The following is a 27,767-nucleotide window of genomic DNA, read 5'->3' on the forward strand; positions in this document are numbered from 1 at the left end:
GCTCTAGATCATAAATCTCCCCAACGGGTGCAGTGAACTTGATTAAGTTACAGATGTGAGATCATTTCTATTGGTTAGACATTGACACCAGTTTTTACATTGCCCAATGAGAGACATGAGTGGTCTCAAAACGCAATCGCTGACCCATTCTAAATTTAGGAAGGGAATCAGATCCTTTGTTGATTCCTAAAATGGGAATGATCTCCTGATAATCTGGAAGCTCGCGGAAAGAGCAGACGAACGCTATATTGTATAAACTCAAAGCCAAGTGTTTCCTTGGAATGTGTCAACTGCTACTACCTAAGGTAGGAGTTCAGGAGATGTTGACCTCGGGAGTTCGGAAGATGGCTGTTTGCGGAACTGGCTTGGGCCTCGTGCTGACCGGTGGCGGCCTAGAGTTTTTTATGCTGCATTGGCTGATTCCCGGGCCGTGTGCCTGGAAAACTGCGCGAATAAGCCGAAATAGAGATTTTCACAAGGAATTGACATGATCGTCCAGACTCTCTTGGAGGCTGGGGCAGTGTAGAGGGGCAAGAGGCTGGGATAACCAAGGTAATAGGGGAACACCATTGTTGATCACGACTCCAATGTACGGGGTACATCATAACTACAGATAATAAACCGAGTCCACTCCGCTGATTTGTGAATGACGGTTGCCTGAGAGTGCTGTTTCACTGCGCGACCCTGGACGATCTCTTGGCTCCACCAAGCGCTTACGTCGTACTGTGGAGTTGAATGATATCAGGAAAATCGAGGAAAAGAAAAAGAAACTCCCATCTTCTCTTTTGACACTCACTCGTTTTGTCGCCATGCAACTGAATGGCTCCCTTTTCGGAGCTTTCATGCTCCTCCAGAGTCTTCAGCTTGTACAAGCAGAAAATCTTATCCAAGCCACCGGGCTGACACAATGTTCCGACAGTACCGAAGTGACCGTGAATAACTTCAATGCGGTATTCACACCAGCCAACAAGTCCATCAGCATTATCTTTGATGGCTATTCGGAAGTGGCCGGAGATGTTCTTATTGACGTGGACCTCTTGGTGTACGGATACAAAGCGTTCACCAAGTCGTTCGATCCGTGCAGTCTTGATTTGGCGGTATTTTGTCCTATGAAAGCCATCGAACTGCAAGTTCCCACAATCACCCAAACATTGGGCGACAGCGTCCTCTCGCAAATACCCTGTTCGTTCACACTTCCTTTCCTTTCAGGGCTTCGATCCGAGAACCCCGGAAATGTGGCTTACTAACGGTTACGTCATAGCGATCGCCTACAGCGTCCCCGACATCGATGCAGTGATTCGGCTCAGGCTCAAATACAAAAATGGAGGTAAACAGATCACTTGCTTGGAGACCCGTGTTCGCAATGGAAAATCAGTCTACCAGCCTGGTGTGTCGTGGACACTCGCCATCATAACCGGTCTTGGTCTCATCACCTCCACGGTCATATCACTTCTCGGCCATTCGAACACGGCAACCCATCTTGCTTTCCGATCGCTTGCTTTCCTCGGATTCATCCAAACACAAGCAATGGCTGGGATGAGTTCAGCGAAACTGCCACCCTTTGTGCAATCATGGACTCAGAACATGCAATGGAGCTTGGGAATTGTGCGGTCAGATTCTCTGCAGACAATTGCAACCTGGTTTCAACGCGCCACTGGGGGTACACCCTCGAACGTGATGACATCGTCCAGTTCTGTATCTGTTGTCCTGCAGAAGCGTTCCTCTGTGATCCAACGCAGAGCCGCAGAGAAAGGAAGTCAAATTCTTCTTCGCGGCATTGAACGGGTCGGAATTCGTGATTCCATCGAACTGACCAACATCTTTATGACCGGATATCTATTCTTTTACTTCGTCACCGCACTCATCGTCGCTTGTGTAGGTCTGGTCTTGCTGGTCCGAGCTGTTCTAGCCAAGAAACAGACATTGCTTCCAAAATTGGATCGCGCCATCAGTGTCACCGCAGATTGGAAAACCATTCTCCGCAGTACCTTCTTCCGACTGGCGTGCATCGGATACCCACAGATGTGTATACTGTGTCTCTGGGAATTGACTCATCGGGACTCAGCCGCCGAAATTGTACTGGCCATCACCATGTGGCTGGTGACGACCGCCCTCTTAGCTTTTGCTGCATTCAAGGTGTTCCAACGCGCGATGCGATCGAAACAGCTGCACAACACACCTGCGTACACACTCTATTCCGACCCTGCCACTCTGAACCAGTGGGGATTCCTGTATATCTACTACCGCGCTCCGGTCTACTACTTCCTTGTCCCAACTCTGGTCTACACCATTGTTAAAGGAATGGTTATTGCCTTCGCTCAGCCTTCACCGGTTGCACAGTCGATCGTTCTTCTTATTTTGGAACTTTCCATGATGCTTGCAACCGCCATCATCAAGCCGTTCATGAGCAAAGGGGCAAATGTCGCTGCAATCACGATGACGGTGCTTAATTCCCTCAATACGATCTTCCTGCTTGTCTTCTCCGATGTTTTCGACCAACCTGAACTCATGACTGGCATCCTGGGAGTAATCTTCTTCATCCTGAATGCACTATTCACACTTGTGCTCCTGATCTACCTTTTGGTTGGTATGGTTTACGCCATTTTCCTCAAGAAGCCCGACACCAAATACAAACCTCTTGGCGACGACCGTGACTCTTTCCGCTGGTCTCGTACCGGAACAACGACCGAGTTGTCGTCCCTCGAGAAGATCGCAAGAGGCGAGGAGGATACAGAAGGCCACCCCCACCCCGCGCGCGTGGTCACTGCTCCGCCCAGCGACGAAGATGTGTCAATGGCAGCCAGAAGACCATATAATGATGTTGTGGACCCTTCGCTGCCACTCTTCCCCACCAGCTATGACCACACTCGACGATAATCGTGAGGATTTAAGAGTCAATTTCTCTCTCTTTTCTTTTTTTCTTTCGCGCTCCCATTTTCAAATGTTTTGAAGCGAGATTTCTTTAACTACTGCATTCGGTGCGTCGGCGCTTCGGGTGGCTATTGTACATATTCAAAAATTTGACGTTTAGGCCTCGAGCCAGATACTATATGTTTCCAAAAGTTCCTTACTGTAGTTGTTTTACATTGACTATGAGCACCCCTTACTACTTATGTCTTTCATTCTCTGATGTTACCGCCACTATATTGGGAAGACATGGGAGTTAGGTCAGGAGTAGAGCTACTCAGATGATTACCTAGTAAATATGCAGACCCATCCACGGGTGGACTAACGGAAGAAAAGATCGCGCCTCTTTACTATCCACTTCATGCGGCTGAATTGCCGAGCTAAACCCCTTTCTGTTTCCTCGTATTCCCTTAAATCGTCTTTCTGCATCTTTCATCGCGAAATTTAGGCACACCGCATGTTTGCGCTTCTATTATTGCTTGGCTTTGTCAACCAACCACTCGCCCAGTCCAATTCAACGGCCCTGGAAGGCTGGCGGTTGGATGACAACACACGCTCAAGTTGGGACATTTTCTGGACTTGTGTTTCAACAATCCTTGCTTGCACATGGACAGCCCTGCACAGTTCTGTCCCAACCCGCGTTGAGACACAGGCAGTGTATCTTTGGTGGCAAGGCAGCCGCGTGGGTAGGCACGGTTCTTGCTCCGGAGTTCATGGCTGGAACTGCGGCCGAAGAACTATGGCAGGCAAGATCTGCAGTGGCACGCTGTACTGCTGCTTTCCGTATAGTGAATAGGAAACGAAGTGATCTAGACTTCTCGGAGGTTCCGAAACCACTAAAGACAGAAGAATTTGACCGCCGCAGGAACAGTATCGGTTTTGCCTTGGTATGAACGGTGTTCTTTGGTGTAGACTAAGGATGATTGGACATATCTAGTACACTGTGGTAATGTTGTGGACCTGATTAAAACACGCGTTATCAAGCCATCTCACTTGAGGACTAGAGACATCCAAGACCGCGCCAAAGCTGACTCCTTGCCCAAGGTTTTACTCTGCTCCAAGCCTTCTGGGCGACTTGCAACGTTATTACTAGAAGAGCGTACAACTTGCCAATTACGGCTTTCGAGATTGCTATAGTGGTTTATATCTCTTGTGCCGCCGCTACGTATCTAATTTGGTGGAATAAATCGAAAGATATGGTAACACCAATCACAATTTATCTGTTATACGATTGCGATTCCGAGAGTATACCGCCTTAAGTCAGAGATATCCTAGACGAAGAAGTTGGGAACTAGGTCCACTCGGATGTTATCGCTAGAGACATTGGCTCTCCGGTATGGCATATCATTGCAGCATGTTTCCATTTCCAACTTATTGTGTTATCAATTATTTGCGCACCTTGGCCATGGAATAGAAACTGGGAAGAGTTCAAAAATAAGTTGGAAATGAGAATCCGAAATGCATCAGCCAAGCCCTCTGATGCCAGCAATGGAGGCCACAAAGACGAGGAAAGTCCCCGGGAGACTGAAAAAGCATCTCATACCAACAATGGTAGCCATAAAGACAAAGAACTTTGCGATGGGCCAGAATCAGAGCCAGTGATCCTCAATGGTGACTATCAGGATGAGGAAATTCCCCATGGTGTCCCAGCAGTACCAGGGTCCCCACAGCAGAGAAATGGACCAGAAGTTGACGGAAGATTGATCGCAACGGAAACTTGCCAAGGAAAAGAACCATTGATGAGGTCCTCTGAAGCCAGCAGAAATGACCACCGAGACGTGGAAACCCATCAGAAAACCGAGCCAGCATCGAAGCCACAAAAGCTGAGGAATTCGGTAGAAGACGACGAAAGACTGACGATCATGGAATGGACCAAAATCGCTCATTTCTACATGTTTGGTGGGGTGGTCTTTTGCGGAATATATGTTGCTGCGTACGTACTATTATATCCTTTCACATTCTTCTCAATACTGGATAAAGCTGATAATTGAAACACGTAGATGGAGCTCCACGTTCCCAACACAGGAGGAGCAAATAGTATAGCGAGTGTTCTCGCTATTTGCACTCTTCATAGCCTGGCCTCTGTGCTTGAAATAACTTTGGTCATTCCATTGCCTCCGACGTATATTAGATGACAAGGAGAAGAGTGTCTCAAGTGCTAGCTGGTCAAAGGCATCTGACCTTCTTTTCAATTTGGTGTGGTTTTGCTGTTATGCAACTGCACGCTGGGGAAGTGTCATTCTGATGTTTATATCCCTCCGGGCATTGCCTGCTGCTTCTTATATCACCGTGAATTGGTTATCATCGATTCCCCACATTTGATTCCCATGGCATATGTTCAAGATGTGTTGTGGTGACACATCCATGGATGTTGTCAGGTTGAGCAATGTAAGGATTGGATTGTCACCTTGATCTCTTTTTTACCCTAGCTTCTAAAATAGAAGCAAAGAAAAGAATTGCTATCAGAATCATTTTCATGGTTCTAGGATTCGCATAATGAGTTCAAGGGGGCCCCAGGGATGTGGCTGTGCCGTCATCCCTTGATTCATGCTACCAACTTGCGAGCCTAGTATCGAAAAGCATGCGTGTTAGCCTAGGCTGAGCATATTACGATCCTCGTTTATAAACACCTCGACGATGTCATTCTAAAGCCTAGAATAGACACGTCAGCTAGACCAAGACGGATTTTGCGAGTACCAGTCCGATTCCGAGATAGGTCCCTTAATTGCAGCCAACTCGAGGGGGTGTGACCGGGGTCTGTAGTTTGATAAGGTAGCTTACCGGCAAAGGCACAACCGTTGGATAAAATAAGCCGTCTGCATTGGCCATGTTCACACGCGTGGGAAAACGCTACTTGTCCAATATCAGTCAGCTGCTTCAGACTCAACTCGCTATTTCGACCTCGTAGCATAGCTATGTTAGGAACGGGTTGCGATGGTAACAAGGCAGCTACACTTTCGGCATCTATACCGGAACCCACTGTGGATGAAGCTGAACTATTGACTTGCGTTTCAGACTGAGGGTCCTGTGGTGATTGGCAAAATGCGTCAAATATCCCAAAGAGGAAGCTGTGTGGACGATCCCTTCCTCTTCTGTCAACGTTCTTGTCGATTTCCCCCTTGGATGATCCGTTTTTGGACAAGTTTTGCTTTTCTTTTTATGATAGGTAAAATCAAGGAGAGTAGAAGAGTCCCATTGAGTTTCTGTAAGCTTCAGGGGCTAAGTTTCAGTCTAAAAAAAGGGAGTTCTCGACCTCAAGTTCTCCAGGGCTGAGATCGCTGTGGGGTCGAGAGAATATCACGAACAAAACGCCATCGCAATTTGTACCACCGGGTCAGCTCACCTGAGACGAATGATCGGCTTTAGGGGGTTCGGTCTTAGTAAGCCAAGTGATCGACGCAGTAGCGTATGGAGAGATAAGGTTGCTGGGATTCCGGCCAGACGTGCCTTGCATATCCTAACAGGGGACCTAACATTTCTTACGGGAATGAGCAAATTCGGACACGCGTGGGAAAAGCAACCTTATTATCCTGAAACACTGGTTTCCATATGGCGATTGTGGCTTGGGCTTAGCCAAGATTTGAAAAAGCCAATAATGCGAATATATCTGCATAGTTAATGTACGCGGTACGGTCCTCTACCCTCGGTCCGCAAAGTATAGCGGAAATCCGTTATTTCCGAGGATGCTTCGTTATAATATAGGGGGATCAGCGTCAGCACACTCGGTAGCCTTTAGCCAGATGCCCAAGCTCGTTGCCCTATCTCGTAAACAAACGGCTTTGAGGATTGAGTCCTTTGATCGGCGAACGGACCTTGGTCTTAGTGGCACTCAAAGGCTAAATGCTATTACTGATGCTTACCTTCCTGAGATGTCCCAGTCTTTGGACTCGTCATAATTGGCTATAACAAGGCAATCCATGTGCCCCGCCTTTCTTAAACACGCTCCAATTTCAAGTTTCCGAAAATAAGCCACTTGCATTTCGGAGATACTTCGGTTTTCTATGCAGTATCTAAGCATTCCTGTATTTATAACCATGGCGATGCAAAATACCCTTAGGGCTCAAGGCTGGCAACGCATGACTGGTATGGACCTGCTAGTACTATCAAATATCTTGCGCCGAGCGTGGCGTGCCCTAATTCCGACTTGCCGTTGAGAGATCTGCAGGGTTGGTGTCAAGAAAGGGAAATGAAGGAAACATGCAGCAGACGCGCGTGGGCCGGGGAATGCAGTATCGTGAGCCTTGTTTTATTTTATTTTCTCTTTTTGACCAGTTAGAGCTGAGCCCCTGGGTCTAGACATGACCATGTGATCGACCACGTTAGCCCCCGACATTGTTTCACCCTGGAGGTTTGCGTCGTAGTCATCCCACGCGAGGATGCCGGCATTGCGAAGCGCTTTTGCCGCCAAGGATGGCTCGGGATTTGTTTGTTTCATCGAGTTCTAGACTCTTGAAAAATGACGTCTGTCTCTTTTCAAATGGAGATCGTGATCTTGTCCCTTGTTTGATAGCTCTGTTGAATATCCGTTTGCAGAAACTCGAATTGATGTTTACTCCGCCCCCTCGCTTCATTCCACGGCACATATGTCGAGTCTGGATATTCCTAGACCTGAAACATGTGGTTGGCCATGTGCTGAAGAAGAATGTTGTATTTACGCTCATTTACGCTCAGGATGATCCTAAAAGCGGGTCTTAGTCCACGCATCATTATGCGGCTGGTACCTGCCTCCTGGCCCCGGTCACCTGCATGTCAGCCAATAACAACGGGCTTGTCGCTTGTTTTGCATAGATGGGCCGAACGGGTATGTGCTTTTTGCTATGGACCCTCGGACTTGCCCGCTAAACTAATTCCATAACTGGCATGGTTCATGCGGACTCAGCCTTGGCGAACGTTGAGCTCAAGGGTCGAGATGCCATCACAGGCCCATGGCAGGTGGAGTTCATGCAGTCGATGAAGATCTTTTCCTCGTTTCCTCCTTCGTTTAACTTGTACTGTCCATGTGGGCTATGATGCGAAGCTCAAGCTCGCGTGTTCGGCCTGGCATGCCGTCCTTATGCATAGCGTCAGACCTGCAGTGTATATATAGGAGCTCCCGCTCAGTTGTATCCTGCCATCATCAACTCAGAACTCAGCAATCCATCGTCTACACGGCTCATTTCTAAACATACCGATCAAAGCCAAGCGCATACCTCGTTCTTGAACACCACACTATCCCAACCTTCCTTCTTTTTACTGAGCCTCCTCCCGGTGACTTGACTCTTCGATTCCTCTGAACCGCCTTTGAGAACCTCACATCTATCACCAACAACCTGCAACACTCACCATGTCTATTCCAGAGCCAAGAACCACAGCGTGAGTGTAACTATATTCAGATGCATCCTTTTATCAACCAACTAACCAGTTTTTCCCGCAGTGTTGCCAACGGCACCAGTACCAACGCCGTTAGCCAAGGCAACGTCAGCCAAGTGCCGGGAAGCAGCCGCAGCAGTGTGGACCGATTTGCACGAGCACCAGCCTCCGAGGGCCCTTACTTTGCCGGTGCGCGGATGCCAGAGAGATCGGCACACCTCACGGGACTATCAAGTCAACTCAATGCCATGGAGGAGATCCTGAAGACTGGAAGCTAGGAAATCAAAGCAATTGAATAAAAAAATGAATAATCCAACACAAACTTCTATGTATAGTGCTATGTATAGTGGATCTAGCAAATGGAACTGAACCAGAGATCAATGAACGCGGATATATCCCAAACCTCCCGCTCAAGAGTGAATATATTCTGTGCAACCCCTTGTTCACAGTAACTCGAAGATGTAAGATGCTACCTCCTCGTACTTGGTACTGGGGAACTCATGTCCCGCTTCGTAGAACTTGAAGACAACATTGCCACCCAGGGCAGCCGTGGCATCTGGAACAAGCTCACTTTTGACAATGATTGGATCATTGTTGCCACACAGAATGTGGACTTTGTTGTCTGCCAGCCTCTTATTTTCGTTGCTTGAGGCGCCGTTCTGTGCAGTTAGATACTGGCCAAGACGCGCCCAGCTGTTCCATTGGCGCTCTCGTAAGATTGGGCCGTAACGCATGCTAGACATGAACGCGTGGACAAACCCTGTATGATTATTCACCTGCCACGCCACAGTAGACGGGATGTTGATGTGGGGGTAGTCTCGGGACAGAATTTGGGTTGCTGCAGCGCTTTGGGAAGGCAGTTCCTCGGTGAGTACATCCGCGGCATTGAGCTTCCTATTCTTAGGCTTGGGCGTGACCAAGGGGCCTGCTCTCAGTCGACGGTGAACCAAGGACGCTAAGATATTCTCAGGCATAAGGCCCTTTGAGTAAAGAAGTCGACTCTGGAAACTGATTTGGGAATCGCGGAGCAAGCCCGAAGGGGCTAGAAGCACTAAGGACGACAGAAGCTGAGGAAAATAAGATGCAAAGGCAGCGGCGATGCCACCTCCCAGAGAGTACCCGGTAAGGCAGAATTTACCGGACTCCGCACCTGTCCAAGAGATAGGCGATGATGTTAGAGCGAGGAGGATCTGTGTCGAGAAGAGGCGGTCATCTTGTGGAAGATCAGCAGGGCAGTCGGAATATCCTCTTCCAAACCTATTTTCTAAGGGTCAGCGATAAATCGAAGTGTGGAATGTTGTGTAATGCCTACAAGTCAAATAGCATCACACGGCAGCCGCGGTCCACCAGCGCATGGGCCACCCCGCCGAGCGAAATACACGGTGTGGTGATACCGTGGACGAACAACACCTTGGGTCCGTCTTCCGGGCCCCATTCATATACTCGGATCGACCCATACGGGCTAGCGACATCACGAGCACCGGGTAGGGCGTCAGCCGGGAGAGGCAGTTGGCGATTCTCCGACTCAGATATGCCAGGCAAGACTGTCGATCGAGGCGAGACCAGAACAGTCTGGGGCAATTCGTTTCGAGGAAAAGCCGATCGAGCGAGTAGACCAAGTGTGAATGAAACCCCAGTCACTGCTAGCAAGGGGAGCTGAGTTTGGTTGTTTGAGAAGGAACCAGAGAGGAAATCCACAGTTTGGTTGTACAGGCCCATGGTTGCGATTGCGGGAAGTCACTTGGACACCCCTGGAACAAGCAAGTTCGTCGAAGATTGGAAAGGTGTTGTGATGCAATATTGACTACCTGAACAGATCCTGGAAACAATCAAGGGACCGACTAGCGAGAGTATACGAATGCAGGGAGTTGGAAGAGACTGTTTTGCTGGGGAGGAAGTGCCCGAGGGTTGAGACCGAGGCTGACCGCGCTGCCGTATTGACGCCATGCCGCAGGTCTGCCTGATAAGATTAGATAAGATAATGCCGGGTAACCTTCTAGTACCCGACAGCTCGGGTCACCGGTGCTCCAGCGCTCAGCTCACCCGTGACTCGAGCTGTGTTCTGTCCAAAAGGTTCCAGGTCCACGGTTGGTTTGGTCTCAGGTACTCCATATGCGCAAAGTATAGAGACTTATTCAACACCTATTATACTACCGAATATAAGCAGCAGGATCTCTCTGTATATGTCTCCTAACAACTAATATTATAATACAGCCCTCCTTCCCACAGAATGGGTGACAAGTCCGCCCTCACCGGTGCCAGCTAAACGCCGCCCTAGCCAACCAATGACACTAAAATTAACACATATGTAGTTGATACCACTTAGTTAGTTACCTAAATTTATACAATGTTGTTCTATATTTTTCACAACAAGATATGTCCCTTGGTTAATATGAACCGTACAGACAACTATACGATGAAAGAAAGAGGACTTGCCGTCCGCTTAGCCGTACTCAAGCCTAATCTGCATGGCGAATTGTCAACCTTGGAATATACCCATACATAGCACATAGGCAGCACTTTAGGGCGAGTGATGGTGGTCTAGCGGAATGAAGTAATAACTTATAGCATTAGCCTCCCTTCTACATGTATGTAAGCTTGTGCCAGATAAACCAAGAGAGAAGATCACCTCCAAAAAGGCAAAGCTCATTCATTCACTAGGGCAGAAGGTTGACATCGGCATCCCTTCCCATCTTCACAGCCCCAAGTGCATTATCAAACCCTTTCAATTGCATTCCTAACTGCATGATCTGTCGAGTAATATCTTCACAGTGACATAATGACCAGAAGCTGCCGCTACGAATGCCCTTGGAGACTATAGATAAACACAATTTGGGCAAGAACGAGACAAACCGAAAGGCTGGAATGTATTTTTCTAATTCAGTCGAGAATATCTCACGTCGTGGCTATCTGTAGACGCCAAGAGATTGACTGTTTTTGAGTTCAAGCAGCCAATCCAATGGTATTCAACGATACGGTAGTTCAGCGAAGAGGAATGTGCGGTAGTTGGAATTGTGAAACTCACTCTGCCCGCCCTTCTATTGCACACTCCCGAGGTCACCCAACAACGTACGCGAGCAATGAAAGGATAAATTGGACTCATAACTCTCCTATAATCTACCAGGTTAGCAAGAGCATTCGCGGACCAGGGTCTAGACATAAAGAATGGAGTGAAATTTGACCAAGAAAATAGTACGGAGAGAGAAAGGAAGCACTCTGGTCCTATAAAATAGAAATGCCTATAGGCGGCCTTAGGGACCAAACCCGGGCCTAAAGAGAAACCGTGTGCTCCGTACAAGCGAAAAGTTCCGTATTATAGATGTTGACTTTTGTATTCAATCTTCTTCGGGTGGACATTATGAAGACATGAGCTAGAGGAATTACAATTTGTGATCTAGTCAATCCGACAACGGGGGGAAAGGTCGGATAAAACTTGAAAGCGATCAGTTAGCAACCTGATCAAATGAAAGCAGAAGGACAGGGACACATACTGAGCAGGACACTCATACCCAGCAGGGTTATTCTGGAGATAGAGCTGGTGATACTCCTCCGCATCCCACCACTGGCCTGCCGGCAGGACCTTGGTAGAAAGTGGCGCTTTATACCACTCCTTGCTGACTTTTTCTGTAATCTCCTCCGCAATCTTCTGCTGCTCTTCCCCGTGCGTAAATATCGCACTGCGGTATTGTGTGCCAACATCCGGACCCTGCCGGTTTTCTGTTGTGGGGTCGTGCATGCGGTATAAGAATTCCAGGAGCTGGCGGTAGGTCACAATCGAGGGATCAAAGACTATGCGGAGGGCCTCGGCGTCTTTGGAGAGCACAAAAAATAATAATTAGTATTTGAAGATGCGATCGCGATAAGGAACTCCGCGTTATTGTTTTGTTTCAGATAGCATAGCACTTACGGCCAGTTGAACCAGAGCAGACAGCTCGGTACGATGGCGACGAAACGGCGCCACCACAGTAGCCCACCTTGGCATCGAGGAGGCCTTTGCCATTGCCGAAATTCTTGCGGTACAGGTGCTCAACGCCCCAGAAGCAGCCGGCGGCCACGGTCGCGGTCTCTGTGCCTGACATTTTGCGGGATTGTGTTTCTGAGGTCAAGGGAAGAACTGAGCTGGTGGAGAAGGAACGGAAGAAGCGTGAGAAAAGAGTCGAGGCAAGCGGAGCGGCGAAAGTCATCTGCGGAAATTCTGGTGATGGTGGAGACGTACTTGATAAGTGGGGATGCTCGCGGGTTCGGATGTGAGAAAGACCGTACAGGGTTTTGTTGCAGTAATGGAAAGGGAGCAGTTTGAGGAGAATAGATGTAAAAATAAATTCAAAGCAAGACAGGAGAGGAGGTAAGAGGAGAAATAGAAGAATTGGAGCTTCGCGATGGCGTCATTTTAGGATTTACAAAGCAGCGCGGGGAATTCGGCATTGAAGATTAGGGCTTCCGGCAACCCTATCCGATTGTTATGGTTATTGTACAAAAGCTGCCCTCTAACTACCAACAATGCAAGAACAGAGAGAAAGAAATGACAGGCCGAAAATCCAATAAGAATTCTGTCGTACAAATGTATAAAAAAAATGTGGTATCTGCTACGCCAACAAAACGCCAATTCCAAACAATGGAAACAATTGAAAACAAAATCAAAGCCATTCAGGAAGAATGTGAAGTCATTTATCAGAGTTCACTACCACGCTTGTGAGTTGTGGTCAGCAGGGGGCGCTGCCATCGCACTGAGACGGATGGCATCTCTGCTCGATAGGCTGATATTTCGAGGTCGACCGTCTCCGCCCAAAGTTGTGCGGCGTCCCGTGTGTTTCATGACTGGGAGGGTATGAGGACTCAAGACCCGAGGCTTGGCATCGTGTTCTCTCTCGCTCTTGACCATGCGCCGCGCTTGTGATGCGGTGAACATGTGGTTGTCTGCTGGCGGGGTCCCGTAGGTATTGGAAGTCGGGCTGCGACGGCGGTGAATTCGCAGGGCATTGGAGGATGGATTGTTAAACTGGCCACTAGCAACCCGCCCACTAGACATACGTCGCATGGCTGAATTGATCTTAATTGCTTCTTCCTTGTCCGACTTCCAGTTGTCCCTGTTTTCAGATACCGGACTGCTGGAGAAGGTCCCGCTGGGACTACGAACTGCAATCCGTGATGGACGATCCGTCGAGGTGCGGTTCATAAAGCTGCTTCCTTCAATATCACGGAGGGGGGAGCTCTCTCTTGAACGAGGAAGGCTGGATGACGGCGGTGGCGCCAATGGTGAGCTGCCATTTCTCTTGGTCAAAAATCCCGCCTTAAAGCGACTGTTGTTCTTTTGAACGTTCAAGGCAGGCGCAGTGGATTCGGCAGGCTCATCAGGGGTGGGAGAGATAGAACCCGACGGGCTGATGACTCTCGGGATATTTCGTGGAATGGGAGATCCCGATCGAGGTGGCAACCATGACTCTTCGAAGCTGGATTCATCGGCAGAGTCGACCTTCTTGGGGGTCTTTTGGAACTCGGTCAAAGTGCCGTCTTCCTCATCGTCCTTCCATCGGACGGATCGTTTGGGAACCTTCACCTGGACTTTCTTTGGCGTAAAGCTGACGCTCTTCCGACCGGTGGTGCCTTTACGGCGACGTGGGGAGCCTTTAGTTGGTGAAGTAGGAGCAGCAGGGGTGAGTGTGATTGGCGGGTTGGCGGTCGATACCGGTGGCAAGCTCACCAAGCTGAAGCGCTTCTTTGTTTTCGTGGGGCTTGCAGGCCTGGCAGAGCTGACGTTCGGGACAGACGGCATGGTGCCATCTGGTTTCACGAGGTTGGTTGCTGCATCTGAACAATCCTCTAACATCTTTGTAAGGATGGTCCGCCCCTTTTTAATAGCCTCGTTTGCGTTTAGCTGCATGATATCCTCGATGGAGTTCATCATCTCAAACTGTGCTTGCAACAGAAGCTGTACAGCGGCAGCTTCTCCAGCCTTGTCCTGTTCTATAACAGCTGTCAAAGCTTCGCGCTCTGCATTGGACCGAAGAAGATCTGCTTCTCGGTTCAAATTGGCGTAGTCGCTGTTATCGGTAATATCAAACTCTTGAAGCTGCTTTGCCGCGTTCTCGACCGCCGAGTTCACCGCTCGGTCCCAAGTGCTTTTTGATAATTTCTGGTTGTAATGATGTCTACTACCTTCCAGTTCAAGGAGGATCCCCTGTGCAGATTTGCGAACGGCATATAGGTTCGATAATCCCTCCTCATTTTCACGCGCGGCGCAAACATTATCAAAAGCCGCAATCCAAGACGACAAAATTCCAATTCTGCGGCCGATTTGCCTTAGTTTCAGCATGTTGTTGGTCTTTTCTTGCCTCTCGGGCAACGTGTGTTCGTAAGCATTGCGAATCCGGGCAACACCCTCGCGCAAAACAGCGTCTTTCTTCTCACCCTGCTTGCGGAACTTAGCAAAGGCCAACTTTTCTGAGTCCTTTGCCTGTGCTTTGAGCTCATTGATCAAATTCATTTGCTCATCGATCTTGACCAAAAAGTCCTTCACGTGTCGGTTAACATTGAACACATTCCGTGTGACCTTGGTCTGGATGTTCTTCGCTCGATTCGCATATCGAAGGGTATTTTGGGTCTCATCAAAGTGCTGGCTTGAGGGACTGACGCAGACAATCATGACTGTCTTGCAATTGCCGCCAAGGGCAAATTTGAGTAGTCGAGTGAGCTTTGAGTTTCGGTAGGGGATGTGGTTGCGCTTTCGCGGGTCGCAAAGTGCATTGATGCAGCTTCCCAGGGACAGCAGGGACTTGTTGATATTGGCTCCTTCGAACAGACGCTCCCCTCTGTTTTGTGTCGCGCTGGCACGCTCACTTCCCGCCAAGTCAATGATACTAAAAGTGGCCATGGTGTGAGGCTCATTGACGTCCGCATTTCGATCTTTTTGCGCGATGTTGATTTGAAGGACGGCATGCGATCGGGACGAAGTAGCATTTGCTGCGGTAGGAGACATGGTGCGGCGCTCATTGCCTTGCATGATCATGTCCATTACCTCCCCAACATTCTGCGGGTGGTAACTTGATAGCCCGGCAACCGAGACTGACTGGTTGGAATCCTCCCGCAGCATCAATCCACCCTTCCCACTGCTACCACTAGGGACAAGCAAGTCACGAATGGTTTCGTTATAGATCTCGAGGTAGGAAAGAGAAATTTCGGTCGACTTTTCGCTTGCTCGTTCGTCAATTCGCTCAAACAGCTCCTGCATAGTGAGAAATATGATACCGGGCTGTTGGGCAGTTCCAGTGATTGTATGGGTCTTTCCACATCCTGTAGCTCCATACGCAAATACTGTCGCATTGTATCCATCGAGCACGTTGTCGAGGAGGCTGCGTGTTGTAGATTCGTATACCTCTCCCTGGGAGGCATTTTGGTCGAAGATGCGATCGAAGGCGAAGGTCTGGTCCTTGACGCGTTTACCATTTGGCACCACGCTCCTAGAGAACTTTTGCACAGGATTGTCCTCTGGGGGTCAAACACCCTAGTCCAGTTAGGATGTTGGACCCAATATTCGAAATGCATGGAATACTCACAAGCAGCGGTCGTCAATTACTTTAACGATAGATCGTATACCCTTCTGGTTCAGCTTCGGTGTCGGCGCACCCGCAAGGGAACCGTCGCCGAGGAACAGGGGACCCTCGTCACATCGTGTGATCTGGGCTGCCTCCCTGATAGTAAAAGGACGGACTCTGACTGCAACGCTGATCGAGGAAGCGCCGTCGGAGGCAGCCATGTTGGAAGGTCGGGTCGGATCAACCCCAAGTCGCGAAGCTGTTTTGCGGGGCCGGTACGTCAGGCAGTTGGTGACACCCTGCAATGGCAAGGCCAAGGGGGAAGCTTAGCTGTTTGGTGTCAAAAATAAGGAATGTAGAAGAGTCGAAGAATGGATCTAAAGTCGTATGGGGTAGGGGTGCAGGTATTCTCCGAGGGGGGCTCCTTGAAGCGATTTCATTTGTTGATGCGTGTGCATGTTGTCATCTAGTGGTTGCTCCGAGCAACCGTTTTATAGTGGTGTTTGGTCATTTGGGCGTGGCAATACCAGTCATTCAATACTGAGAGTTCCCAGTTGCACTGTATGTTGTGTGTTTCAGGTGCAGTACACGTCCTGCCTACTCTGTTCACACCCACTATTTCTATGTTCAAGATCGCCGGCCAAATTGTGGTTATTACTACGTAGGCTTTCCATAGTATTAGCCTCAGGGTGCTAAAACAAAAGCTGCAGGAGGCGATCATGATACTATTTCAAAATCGCCTATCGCTGTAACAGTTCCCCAAAAATACTTACGTAGCAACGCCATTTATTCTTACCATAAAGCGTGTATATTCGCTCTAGAGTTATGGACAAGCTATGAATGAAAAACATCGCTTTCGGTGTTGCTATTGTCCTAATAACATTTCCCCCTGAAAAAACGCCATATGATGGGTTGAATCACTAAAGCCCTCCCCCTGAAACGCCAAAAGCCACAGACATGTATTCTCTGACCTAGTTCTTTCTCACAAGTCCACGGCCCCGGGGGTGGCTTGCTGCGTTAGACCCTGTTCCTCTGGATCATCCTCGTAGCTCGGCATGACGACATCCCAGCCTGGATCCTCACCATCAAGCTGCATATCAAGATCCATATCAAGACTGCCATTCTGACCCTCACTGGATTTGTAGAAGCGGAAGGCGACTGCATGTCCGTTCTGAAGACCCGCTTCCATTATAGTTGCTGAGTCATTTTGTGATTTGCCCTTATTTCTCTTCGGGGCACCCTCGTCGTCTATTTCTGGTGCATCTGCCTGGAGGCGCTTCCAGCCTTTCTCGAGGTCCGCTCGGTCGACAGGCTCACCGAACTCAATATCGCAGGAGTCGTCAGGAACAATGTCGCCATTTATGTTTTTGACTTCTCGCGATTTCAAAGCATCCAGAAGCCTTTCTTTGGTGAAGTCGAGGGATTCGTGGGGTTGGAGCATCAGAAGGACAGTGGTTTTATGCTTTTTGAAGAGGATGGTCACAGCGCGCGAGTCGTTCTTGGATTGTCTGGGCGGCTGCTCGGTAATTAGCCATCCTGTATTGTATAATATTCATTTGAAAAGGTCAATTCACATACCATCTTGAAGATTGCGGGGGAATTAAGTCGTAGGTCGCGTCTATGTAATACCTGATTTGGGAGAGTGGCGGAAGGCGGAGAATCCAGCGGAACCCCGACTTCCACGCGCCGAATTTCTGAGCTTTGCCAGCATCAGTTGCTCACATTCACCACATTCTCTATAGCCAACCCTTGAACTTTGTTACTAGTATCCTCATTATTCTTTTACAAGCAACTTCATCATGGAGACAAATCACCCCCCATCTACCGACTCCTCACGGCATAATTCCATCGTCCTCAAGATCGTCCACTGGGACAAGCTGTTTGAATCCGACACCCCTCCACGGTTAGGAATTGAGTTCGGCAAGCGGCTACCGTATGCTACCATGTCCGCTTTGTCGACTGGGATGGCACTAGGGTACTATCACGGCAGCAAAAAGGCAGGGCTTGTGTTTCGGGCGGAGAATGCGCATCGTTTCCCCACGACATCGACAGGGTGGTTCCAGTATCATAAAACGAAAAACTATATTGGTGTGGTTGGAGGGGTCAAGGATGGCATGAAGATGGGATTCAAGCTCGGTGCTGGCGCACTTGCATTCTGTCTGTTCGAGGAGACAGTGGACTATGCTCGGCATGACGAGCGAGACTTTTTATCGACAGTCACTGCTGGGCTGTCATTCTCCGGAATATACAGCTTGCTTGGTAAGGAAACTATTCCGCTTGGGCAGGATTACTGGAAGAACCGAAGCTGACTAGCTTGCCCACACAGCTCGTCACGATGTCTACACTGCCGCTCGCACAGCCAAGCTTGGGCTGAAATTGAGCTTGACCTATGGTCTTTTGCAAGATGCCCTTGAGACTTTGAAAGGAAACCGCCCTGCCTACGTTGATTTCTTCCTCGGTAACCGTCGGTCTAAGGTCCAGAAAGAAGGATCAATCTGATCGTAGGTGGGCCCATATCACAATGGCTCCCTAGATCCCTCTGTGTGCGGATGTCCCAGTCTCGCTGCAACATTGAGAGGTTCCCAATGCCGAGAACCAATATTATAGGCTCTCACACTTCACTCCCTAGGACGCTCTTCGGCGTTCGATCGAGAAATGGCTGTTATGTATGCTGCTGCAGGCGGTATGCATTCGACGCCAGCGAGATGAGCCACATATCGGAGTCAATGCCGCCCCAATTACTATGTCTAGGCCCTGATCGAGCCACTCTGAGATATCTAGTCCGGTGACCACTCCAGCCTATCTCCATCTGATCGTGTTTTCCGGCAGCAACGCTCACGCCATACTCTTGGTTACTTGTATTATTTGCATTTTTTGATACCCACTTGTCCAATTAGCATCAAACAAGATGAACATTTTTGCCCTTGGGGTGCTACATAGGGCCACGTGACCCATCGCCGGATTCTGTGTTGGAGTATGATCATGCCCCAAGTTGATTGGCAACGCCATTGTGGCGTGACTAGATCGCATTTGGACTAAAATCTTATGGCATTTAACAAATTAAACGATTAAATCTAGGAACTACCGTGTACATAGCCCTGGAAGTAATATAGTATAATGTAAAGACAAGTCCGGTGCCACGACACAAAGATGTATAAAAAAGAGTCAACCAGCGGATTCGAGACCCTGATAGCGAAGCCTACGTATATTTTCCCAATTGGCGTCCACGGGGATTTTCTTTGTTTCCGGGGATAAGCAAGAAGATAGAGAGAAGATCGTGCCGGATGCTGCAGGTTCAAAGAATAATGGTGATTGACCGCTCAGTGCTGACGTTCCCCCACTTCAAAAAAAAAAAGGAAGAAAGAAAAAGGCGTCAAGGTCGATACCTATAGGTATGTATCTATATTGATCTATATTGATATAGAAGATTAGAATAATTCCGCCAAATGCCAAAGTGGAGGTTCTCATAGAGTTTCCGAAGACTCCCAGGTGATCGGTGGAGAAACCGCATTTGACGTCGCTGATTCGGAAAACCCCCCACCTCAAGACCTTAGCTCGAACTTGTCGTCTCTGACCTTTTTTTTCCATCTTTGCTTCTCCTCTATACCCTACATTCATGTCTGTCTGTTAAACTCCGCGATAGCAATTGGGCGCTGAAGATGCCGATGAGAAGTTCGACGCTGATTTCGTCGACGTCATCGATTTATTGACCTCTTTATGTCTGGGAGAAATTATTGAATCATCCATTTTCATTCAGAATCGCGATCTACATCACAATGCGTCGCCATGGCAGGTCCAGTGGCGGTCCAACCAAGGCCGTCTCGCCCTTGTCCGACACTGTATCCCTCATACGTTCATTCGATTCGGTCATGAACCCAAACCGACCCGCGCGACCCTCGCCCTTGGCCTCCTCCCACATCAAAGCTTTGCCCTTGGAACTGGTAGATCGGTTGCGGTCTTTCCCGCTGTTTCAAGCTACTCCAGAATCCTTTTTGATCGAGGTCGGACAGCACCTACGCCCACAGCTCCACGCACCCAACGATTATATCTTGACGGAAGGCGATGAGGCAAAGGCAATATACTGGCTGGTGCGGGGTGCCGTCTCGGTCACATCCCGGGATGGCGAGAGTATATACGCCGAACTCAAACCGGGTGCGTTCTTCGGGGAGATTGGATTGCTCATGGACCGTCCTCGCACTGCGACCATTATCGCCCGGACTCGATGCATGCTGGTCGTGCTGACAAAGGACGACTTTCGGAATATATTGCCTCGGTTTCCGGAGGTTGAACAGGCGATCCGGGAGGAGGCAGAGGAGCGATTGATGATTTTAGAAAAGAAGAAAAAAGAGACCTCCGCGCCTGCACTGGATCTGCCGAGCCCGGCACGAAGAGGTTCAAAAAGACTGCGCGAGAGCTTTTCAAAAGATCTAGCTGTTGCAGAGGATGATGGGGACTTGAGTGGCAAGTCTGTGTACAAGAAGAGGAAGTCACCGAGTCCCGGTCGGCGGGATGGCTCCAGTGCATTGGCAAATGGATTAGTGAACGTACGTCTCTTACTTAAAGAGCTGCCGCTTTTTTCTCGGTTACCTGCCGATATCCTCCACTACCTTGGTCTCAATGCGCAACCGCGATCTTTTCCTCCATTTACCGACATCATACAACAAAATTCCCAGGGCCGTGAGCTCTACTTCATTGTTCGCGGCGAAGTGGAGGTTCTTACGGAAAAGGCGGAGATGGATCGCTCGTCAGCAAGCAAAAACAGTGCAAACGGGCTCATTGAACGGTCGGGAATTGAGGTCAAAGCTAGGCTAAAGCAAGGCCAGTACTTTGGCGAGGTGGTCAGCCTAGATTTAGCACCTCGGAGAACTGCTACCGTTCGATCTGTGACTTCAGTTGAGTGTTTGATGCTCGGCGGTGACGTCCTTGCTGAATTTTGGGAGAAATGCCCTTGTGACGTGCGGGAACAAGTCCAACGCACTGCCCAGGCAAGGCTCCAGGCGGCAGCCGATGGCGATGTTGTCATGTCTGACGAGGCGGACCCGCAACCATCTATTGGTGATCTTGCCCTTGACGACAGAGTAAAGATCACATCATCGCGGCGACGATCAATGCCTCTACTTACCCTCACTGAAACCGAATTGGATGGACCACATCAATCCTCGCATGCTGAAGACCAAGACCAGGATGTGTTGCGGCCCTCCGATCCCGATCCATACTTCAGCCTTGGTCTGGATAAAGTCCGGATGCGAAGTCGACGCGGCTCGCTGGCACCATTAACCCCCGAGGAGCTATCAGGGGAGCAGCCGCGTTCATCTCCTACGGAGCCGCGCTCTGCGAGTTCTTCAACCCTCGCCCTTCCCGAAACTGCTAGCCTCTTCAAGTGGTATCAGACTGAGCGGCCCCGGATCGACGGCTCCAATGGATTACTCCCGGATAGTGTACTGCTGAGCATTTTCCGATTCCTTGAGCTTCACCACCTTCTTCGGATTAGGGCGGTATCGTCCCATTGGTCAGAGCTCTTGACCAGATCTGCGGACGTGATTCGTGATCTAGATTTGAGCGTCTACAACCGTAGGATTACAGATGAGGTTCTTGTTAAGATCATCTGTCCGTTTGTCGGCAATCGAGCCCGATCGGTCAATATCAACAATTGCTTTCACATCACCGACGAAGGTTTTACGGCGTTGGCCGCGACTTGCGCCCCAAATACCACCGTGTGGAAGATGAAGAGTGTGTGGGATGTAACGGCCTCTGCCATTCTTGACATGTCCAGCAAAGCTACAAATATACAGGGGGTAGACTTGAGCAATTGCCGCAAGGTCGGAGATACACTTCTCGCCCGGATCATTGGATGGGTAGTGCCCGCCGACCAGAAGCTGGGTGAGAAACAGTCATCGATCAAACCCACAATCCAGACAGCAGAAGTTACAGTGTACGGCTGTCCAAAGTTGAAGAAACTCACTCTCTCTTACTGCAAACATGTCACCGATCGATCTATGCATCACATTGCGTCTCACGCCGCTGGTCGGATTGAGGAAATGGACTTGACTCGTTGCACCACAATCACAGATCAAGGGTTCAAATACTGGGGGAATGCTCAGTTCACCAACCTGCGAAAGCTTTGCTTAGCAGATTGCACGTATTTGACGGATAACGCCATCGTGCATCTAACTAATGCGGCCAAAAACCTAGAGGAATTAGATCTGGTAAGTCTAGTCTTTGCCTGGCTCTGTCAACCTAAAAGTGAGGTATCATGGTTTACTAATTGCCACCAGACTTTTTGCTGCGCATTGTCAGATACGGCAACCGAGGTCCTTGCCTTGCAGTGCTCACATTTGAAGTATCTCAACATGGCGTTCTGCGGCTCTGCAATTTCCGATCCCTCCCTAAGGAGCATCGGTCTTCACCTACTTTCTCTTCAACATTTATCGGTCCGTGGCTGTGTTCGAGTCACTGGAGTTGGTGTCGAGGCTGTTGCGGAGGGCTGCCACCAACTCCAGGTTTTTGATGTCAGTCAATGCAAGAATCTCGGACCCTGGCTTGAGGACGGTGGTGCTGCCCACTACCAGCCGAGAGTCGAATTTAAAACTGTTGCCTCGAACAAGAAGCTTCCTCGATCAACAAGCAACCCAGACAAAGCTTGACATTTTCGTTGCACTCCCCTACCCTGGTTTTTATACCGTTACTTTTTCCCTCCACGACGACTCCTGGCGTGACGCCCGCTCATCCTCCATCCTCCAAGTTGCATGGTACATTTATTGGCACATAATGTATGCCTCTCTAATCTTTTTTGTTATTAATTTCTAGGCTTATTGTTTTCTAGTTTTTGCTTTTTCATCGTTGCCTGATCTCGGCGTTTGAATTTACCAGGATAATCTTTTTCACTTTCGGATTACATTCCCGCGTCGGGCTGCAGGTTCTTGTTTTTACATTTTGGTGGGGGTTTCGGGTCGAGCCCGTGGGCAGGTCAAGCATGGCCGGAGTTCAAAGATTGAAGGCATCTGCGAGTTACATGGTGTTTGTTTCTTTTCCTTAATACTCAATGTTCTTGGGCTATCTTCTATCTTTTCCTACGACATAACGCTGCACATCATAACGCTGCACATCTATCTGATTTGATCGAAATTTCTTGCTGTATTTTAGGGTGTATCTAAAATCAAATGCAGATATTTATTCCAACTATTAAAGCCGTAGGTCTTGTAACCCCTGCTCTCTCTCTGTCTGGATAGAGGCAACGCCCAGTTTCTGTGACATGTAACCTCTTGCACACTTCTTACATTACACCTACATAATCCATATATATCTCTATCCTTGGAATTTGTAAAGGTAAACTTCAGCTTATAGCCTAACAATGATGTTTGTGGCGTCTTTTCTGCCGCCTTTGTTATCCATTTTCTTTCTTAGCATGTTTTATAGGGCCTTGTTTCAACCCGTTTGAGGTCATGTATGAACATTCATTGAGATAAAGACAAAGAGCCCAATAATACACTATATCATGTTCTGCTATACCTTTCTCATCGCTATCATGCTCTTCCTATTTATCCACCAGCTCTCTCTATTCTACTTGGTGTTGCCGTAACCCATTTTATATCGACCTTTCCAAATCTGAGCTCATTGGCCGAGAACTACGTGCTGTATGCTATAGATATATGATAATTTATTGCCATCAATCCCTACACTGGCTTGAAAAACAACAGACAGCAACCAGTCCCGCCCAGTTATCATGGCGGCTGCTTTGATATCTAGCGCACTCAGCATACTGTCTATACTCTGTCTTCGGCTTATATGTATTTCGCAGGGCCTGGATTTCTTTTCTCTATGTCCGTCTTACCCTGTTTCGGGAGGTCATCTCAACATTTTCTCACTGTTGGTTCATATCCTTTCCACGGTATTTACTTGGTAATCTTATAGATAGTGCCTCTTGCGGTCCATGGGTCAGCTCATAAAAATGCGGTGCCATTCGAGCTCAAACAGAGCATGTCCTTTCCAAAAGCCCAGCTCGCTGAATCCCAGCGCTTTCCTCATACTCGGCAGAATGGTCAGTTTGAATCATCCTTCTCCTGGTCTCCTTAGTAGTACAATAATAACAAAGATCCTTCTTAATACGTTTAGGTGATTAATTCCACTTTCCTATATCGGATTACTTGATTTTACTCTGGAAGAATTGACCCGTGTTACCAAATGTAAACCGTTTTATCGATGGACGGTATCATGATCTGCATTGATCAGCCCAAATCCTACACTTGTCATCTTCTTCAACCCCTTTCCGTGTTCAGTCCTACGAAACCATTGGCTTATTTGGCCCCGATGGCATCTTGCCCCTCTTCGCCTAGCACAGTATATCCATATCATCTATCCATGAAGTTATCGTCGAGCAATTCTGGTGCCACTTGAATGAGGCCTAAATAACTGATGGCGATTTACTAGGAGATATAAGTTACATATAGAAACAGCAAAGGGAATACAAAAGACGAAGACCTCTGAAAAAAGACTTGAGAGTTATCACAAGCCAAATATAGAAACCATGAAATCTCCCTACCACAAGCACCCTGATATTCTAAGGTTGCTCGTACGCAAGAAGTTAAAGTCAATAAACAAGAGCAAAAAGAAACTGCCCCAGTACAAAAGAAGGACAAATCTCAAGGAAACCATAACGTGCTTTTTTTGGCCTTTCTTATTTCGAATAACTTGGAAAAGAAAACAAAATGCAGAAACTGATGTAGAATGCAAAAGAAAACGAAAAGAGCTAGGAAAATGATCATCTGCAAATTATCACTTCAGAATATTTCTCGAAAATTGCTTTGAGATCAATAGCACGAGGAGCGGTTTGAGAGTCATCATCCGAACTGACAAACAAGGCTTTGAAATCCCGACGGATGCCCTTTGCTGCATCTCCCTGGAAGATGATTTGATCGTCTTCCAAATCCTCTAGCTGAAGATTGTGCCCAGCCCCAGAATCAAGGCCAGCTGCAAGAACATCCTTTTCTTCTGGATGAGCAGTGGTGTCGGTATCTGCGTCAGCTCCAACTGGAAGGACAACAGCCAGATCGTCGTCAAGATCAATCAACATGCCCTCCGTAGAACCTCCTGTGATGGTCAACGCAGGGAGCTCCTCACAATTCGTGGAATCGCCTTTTTGGCTCTCAGCAATCTCATGGACCCGCTGGTATGTTTGCGATTCATGAGGTGACCCAACCTCAAGGGAGCCGGACGCGGGCGAACCTGGTAACTGTGGTTGGGATGGGACCGGGACAACACCTTCTTCAACCGCTGGGGGAGAAGGGTAGCTGCCAATGGGGATTTCCAGACGTGCTGAGGCGGCATGGCCTGCAGTAGCAATGGTCTGGTGGAGAGACATATCGTCACCGTCCACCCGGACCGAGACCCCCGAAACTGGCTCATCGCTGCCTATAGCAACGGGCCACTCTGGCAAGCGCTGCTTTCCCTTTAATCCGAAACTAACTGTTTGTGCTGTTTCCATGTCGGCCACCATATTTGGTGGCAATTGGACGAATTCCACGTCGTGGTTGAAATCCAAGAGCACGCCTCTTGGCCGCGATGCTCCTGTCACTGCAGCTTCAACTCGAGGGGGGCTCGGGGTCGGCATCAGGGCCGGTAGAGTTGCTTACTCTTCCCCCAGAGGTGCTTGCTGTTGCCTGAACCCGGGGATTTTGCCCGCTGCCGGCGCGACTTACCGAGGCTTGGGTCCCGCCCCTGTTAGTTGGATGAGGTTTGCGGTAGCCGTTGTAAGATCCGCGGCGGTTTCGGTGTCTGGAGCCATGAAAGGGAGGCTGTTGGTGACATAATGTCAGCATTCAATCCATATTCACTTGGCATAGAGTACTCAGTACTCACAAGGCGGGAAAGCTCCTCGTCTTGAATCCCAGGACAGGGGGAATTAGCAAAACATCTGTTCTCAGAAAGTATTTCGAGCCTGCCTTCCATTTGACACAACTCAGCTGCTAGCAGGAACTCGTTTTGCACAAGCTGTTCGTCGAGAAAGTTAGCGTAAAATTTGAAGTGAAACTGACGAAAGGAGTTATGACTTACCCAGCCATGGCATTCGCGAAGGAGGGACTGAGCGTCACGAATTTTCGCCAAGACTCGAGCAGCCATTTTGTAGAAAGTGTAATGTTATGCGGAAGTAAAGATGTAACGAGAAGATCGAGATATGTAGGTACTAAATGCTCAATGGTGAGAAACTGCACGGTGAAGCTGTTAGTAACAACTTGTGGAAGATAATAAAAAGTGAGGAATTGCAATTGATGGATGCAGTTGTTGAGGATTATTGCTGAGAGTTAGATACATGTGATGGAAGGCGATGGTTGATGAGAAAGTTGAGGGAAGATCTAAAGAATGCTTGTTTTATACCTCAATTCTATAATCTCCCGAGGTCGTCACGACTGCCGTCTTTTAATCGAAGTATGATCCAAGACTCTGCCTATGTAATATTTCCCAAATGCCTCTAAGGTTATGCCCTTACGTTGTCATGTCCCTTTCATCCAACATATTCTTCCTACTTATAAACACTCCTTATAATTTGTTAGCCCTGAGGTGTGATCTTAAAAGCATCCATAGATCTTATTATAATAGTTGTTCAAAATAACTAGTATACATGTCACGTCAGACATTTGGTTTGTAGTCTTCCATTGGCAGTTCTACCTTCTCTCAATATCAAGCATCTGCATGATCTCCTGCCTGCTTCATCTCCAACAATAGCTATGGTCTTCGTTGACCTTCGTTGACCTCCGTTGACCATCAGCACTCTGATCTTACACTTATCGCCATATCAACTTTCATTCATCTTTGCACAGAACCATGCTTCACATCGCTGTCTAGTATCATCTTATTCGATCCCTCGGTCACCTTCTAACTTCGCATCTAAATCAAATCTATCTCACTTCAGAAATACCTCACTTCTCAACCACCCGTTATACACTCCACTGCTCTCCGATTGACTGCTAAGCAGTCAGACACTCATACTCTCTGCCTCATATTCTACCTATATCCCAGCACGATGCCCTACAAAAATGGACCAATGGACCATTGGACCCAGCAAGTCATGAAAAAAGTGACCAGGGCTCGATCCCTGGTCCGTGAGAGCCACAAACTGGTAAGTCATACTTTTATAGCAACATCCGTCTCACGAGTCATGCTAACGCTCTCAACAAACAGCTTGCCAGAAATGACGAGATCCAGTTGAGCGCTGAGCTTCGTCAGATTGAATGTACCCTCGTCATGGTTCTTGAGGATAGCGGCCTTCGACCTGCGCTCCCTTCAACATACCTTACCCCATCTGTGAGTGATTTATACGAACCCAACATACATTGGATATTAATGCCGTCTTTAATAGCTACCACCAACCGGCCCGAGACATGGCAATCGTCGTGATCGCGGACGATTCACCCGTGGGCACGGTAATAGCACTTCGAGGCCCCAGGCAGCCGGGGAGAGCCAGGCTCAGGCTTGCGCGAGTAGCGCTATAGGCATCCAAATCGTACCGGCTGGACCTACCTCGACTCAGAATTTTCGAGATTCAAGCATCCCTACTTGTGTGGAAGACGAGACAATTGTCATCAAGCCCGCCGATTCTATTACTACGACACCACCGCCACAAGGAGTACTTGTGGACTTCGCTGAAGATATAACAGTCATTGAAGTGCTGCCAGGCATTGTGGCCGCCATGGAAGCATTGCAAATTGCTCACAGCGAACCACAGGGCCAGGCGGAAGTGTGTTGATCCGGTAGACGGCAATCAACAGGCCTAGGATTTCTCATGGTAGTGGAGCACATTTGTTTTTTTTTGTGTTCTTTCGCTTTGTTTCTTGACCGAGCATGTAATTATTCTAAAGCATGGGTGGGTGCTCCTGGGGAAGTCATTCTTTAGAACTGACAGAGAGCAGAGTCCACGGGCATGAAGAATTGGAAAAAAAAAAAGACTGGTATTATTAGCCCCCGATACTTGCTCGGTAGAGAGGA

At 48.6% G+C, this 27,767-nt stretch overlaps 12 protein-coding genes across 12 annotated transcripts; 7 read left to right on the forward strand and 5 right to left on the reverse strand.

Annotated features, from left to right (window-relative positions):
• Nucleotides 1-809: 809 nt before the first annotated feature.
• N7471_004559 (transient receptor potential ion channel family protein) lies at nucleotides 810-2,877 on the forward strand (the record flags this gene model as incomplete). Its single annotated transcript, XM_057277278.1, has 2 exons — nucleotides 810-1,182; nucleotides 1,262-2,877. 2 exons carry the CDS (start codon nucleotides 810-812, stop codon nucleotides 2,875-2,877), a joined length of 1,989 nt encoding a protein of 662 aa, XP_057136888.1.
• Nucleotides 2,878-3,364: 487 nt separating this feature from the next.
• N7471_004560 (uncharacterized protein) lies at nucleotides 3,365-4,898 on the forward strand (the record flags this gene model as incomplete). Its single annotated transcript, XM_057277279.1, is given in 5 exon segments — nucleotides 3,365-3,547; nucleotides 3,564-3,794; nucleotides 3,820-3,989; nucleotides 4,001-4,106; nucleotides 4,203-4,898. 5 exon segments carry the CDS (start codon nucleotides 3,365-3,367, stop codon nucleotides 4,896-4,898), a joined length of 1,386 nt encoding a protein of 461 aa, XP_057136889.1.
• A 9-nt stretch (nucleotides 4,899-4,907) lies between these two features.
• Nucleotides 4,908-5,229, forward strand: N7471_004561 (uncharacterized protein; the record flags this gene model as incomplete). Its single annotated transcript, XM_057277280.1, has 2 exons — nucleotides 4,908-5,029; nucleotides 5,064-5,229. The coding sequence occupies 2 exons, from the start codon at nucleotides 4,908-4,910 to the stop codon at nucleotides 5,227-5,229; spliced, it is 288 nt and encodes a 95-aa protein (XP_057136890.1).
• Nucleotides 5,230-8,230: 3,001 nt separating this feature from the next.
• N7471_004562 (uncharacterized protein) lies at nucleotides 8,231-8,534 on the forward strand (the record flags this gene model as incomplete). Its single annotated transcript, XM_057277281.1, has 2 exons — nucleotides 8,231-8,259; nucleotides 8,321-8,534. The coding sequence occupies 2 exons, from the start codon at nucleotides 8,231-8,233 to the stop codon at nucleotides 8,532-8,534; spliced, it is 243 nt and encodes an 80-aa protein (XP_057136891.1).
• A 165-nt stretch (nucleotides 8,535-8,699) lies between these two features.
• N7471_004563 (alpha/beta hydrolase) lies at nucleotides 8,700-9,975 on the reverse strand (the record flags this gene model as incomplete). The annotated part of the gene is made up of 2 exons (XM_057277282.1): nucleotides 8,700-9,513; nucleotides 9,569-9,975. 2 exons carry the CDS (start codon nucleotides 9,973-9,975, stop codon nucleotides 8,700-8,702), a joined length of 1,221 nt encoding a protein of 406 aa, XP_057136892.1.
• A 1,607-nt stretch (nucleotides 9,976-11,582) lies between these two features.
• N7471_004564 (peptide-methionine-S-sulfoxide reductase) lies at nucleotides 11,583-12,589 on the reverse strand. Its single transcript, XM_057277283.1, has 4 exons — nucleotides 12,520-12,589; nucleotides 12,164-12,451; nucleotides 11,748-12,066; nucleotides 11,583-11,688 (listed from the first exon to the last, which is right to left on the reverse strand). The coding sequence occupies exons 2-4, from the start codon at nucleotides 12,438-12,440 to the stop codon at nucleotides 11,655-11,657; spliced, it is 630 nt and encodes a 209-aa protein (XP_057136893.1). The 5' UTR covers nucleotides 12,441-12,451; nucleotides 12,520-12,589; the 3' UTR covers nucleotides 11,583-11,654.
• A 348-nt stretch (nucleotides 12,590-12,937) lies between these two features.
• On the reverse strand, nucleotides 12,938-16,009 carry N7471_004565 (kinesin family protein; the record flags this gene model as incomplete). The annotated part of the gene is made up of 2 exons (XM_057277284.1): nucleotides 12,938-15,713; nucleotides 15,810-16,009. The coding sequence occupies 2 exons, from the start codon at nucleotides 16,007-16,009 to the stop codon at nucleotides 12,938-12,940; spliced, it is 2,976 nt and encodes a 991-aa protein (XP_057136894.1).
• A 761-nt stretch (nucleotides 16,010-16,770) lies between these two features.
• On the reverse strand, nucleotides 16,771-17,369 carry N7471_004566 (uncharacterized protein; the record flags this gene model as incomplete). The annotated part of the gene is made up of 2 exons (XM_057277285.1): nucleotides 16,771-17,304; nucleotides 17,367-17,369. 2 exons carry the CDS (start codon nucleotides 17,367-17,369, stop codon nucleotides 16,771-16,773), a joined length of 537 nt encoding a protein of 178 aa, XP_057136895.1.
• A 218-nt stretch (nucleotides 17,370-17,587) lies between these two features.
• Nucleotides 17,588-18,287, forward strand: N7471_004567 (uncharacterized protein; the record flags this gene model as incomplete). Its single annotated transcript, XM_057277286.1, has 2 exons — nucleotides 17,588-18,047; nucleotides 18,115-18,287. The coding sequence occupies 2 exons, from the start codon at nucleotides 17,588-17,590 to the stop codon at nucleotides 18,285-18,287; spliced, it is 633 nt and encodes a 210-aa protein (XP_057136896.1).
• A 1,055-nt stretch (nucleotides 18,288-19,342) lies between these two features.
• Nucleotides 19,343-22,935, forward strand: N7471_004568 (uncharacterized protein). Its single transcript, XM_057277287.1, has 3 exons — nucleotides 19,343-21,994; nucleotides 22,064-22,558; nucleotides 22,612-22,935. The coding sequence occupies exons 1-2, from the start codon at nucleotides 19,565-19,567 to the stop codon at nucleotides 22,430-22,432; spliced, it is 2,799 nt and encodes a 932-aa protein (XP_057136897.1). The 5' UTR covers nucleotides 19,343-19,564; the 3' UTR covers nucleotides 22,433-22,558; nucleotides 22,612-22,935.
• A 1,611-nt stretch (nucleotides 22,936-24,546) lies between these two features.
• On the reverse strand, nucleotides 24,547-25,904 carry N7471_004569 (uncharacterized protein; the record flags this gene model as incomplete). The annotated part of the gene is made up of 4 exons (XM_057277288.1): nucleotides 24,547-25,381; nucleotides 25,484-25,579; nucleotides 25,633-25,775; nucleotides 25,839-25,904. 4 exons carry the CDS (start codon nucleotides 25,902-25,904, stop codon nucleotides 24,547-24,549), a joined length of 1,140 nt encoding a protein of 379 aa, XP_057136898.1.
• Nucleotides 25,905-26,805: 901 nt separating this feature from the next.
• N7471_004570 (uncharacterized protein) lies at nucleotides 26,806-27,528 on the forward strand (the record flags this gene model as incomplete). Its single annotated transcript, XM_057277289.1, has 3 exons — nucleotides 26,806-26,901; nucleotides 26,964-27,086; nucleotides 27,142-27,528. The coding sequence occupies 3 exons, from the start codon at nucleotides 26,806-26,808 to the stop codon at nucleotides 27,526-27,528; spliced, it is 606 nt and encodes a 201-aa protein (XP_057136899.1).
• Between the last annotated feature and the right edge of the window lie 239 nt (nucleotides 27,529-27,767).

The sequence above is a fragment of the Penicillium samsonianum genome, assembly GCF_028829775.1.
Source record: "Penicillium samsonianum strain IBT 33392 chromosome Unknown utg000003l_segment0_segment0, whole genome shotgun sequence".
In the NCBI taxonomy this organism is placed as follows: Eukaryota; Fungi; Ascomycota; class Eurotiomycetes; order Eurotiales; family Aspergillaceae; genus Penicillium; species Penicillium samsonianum.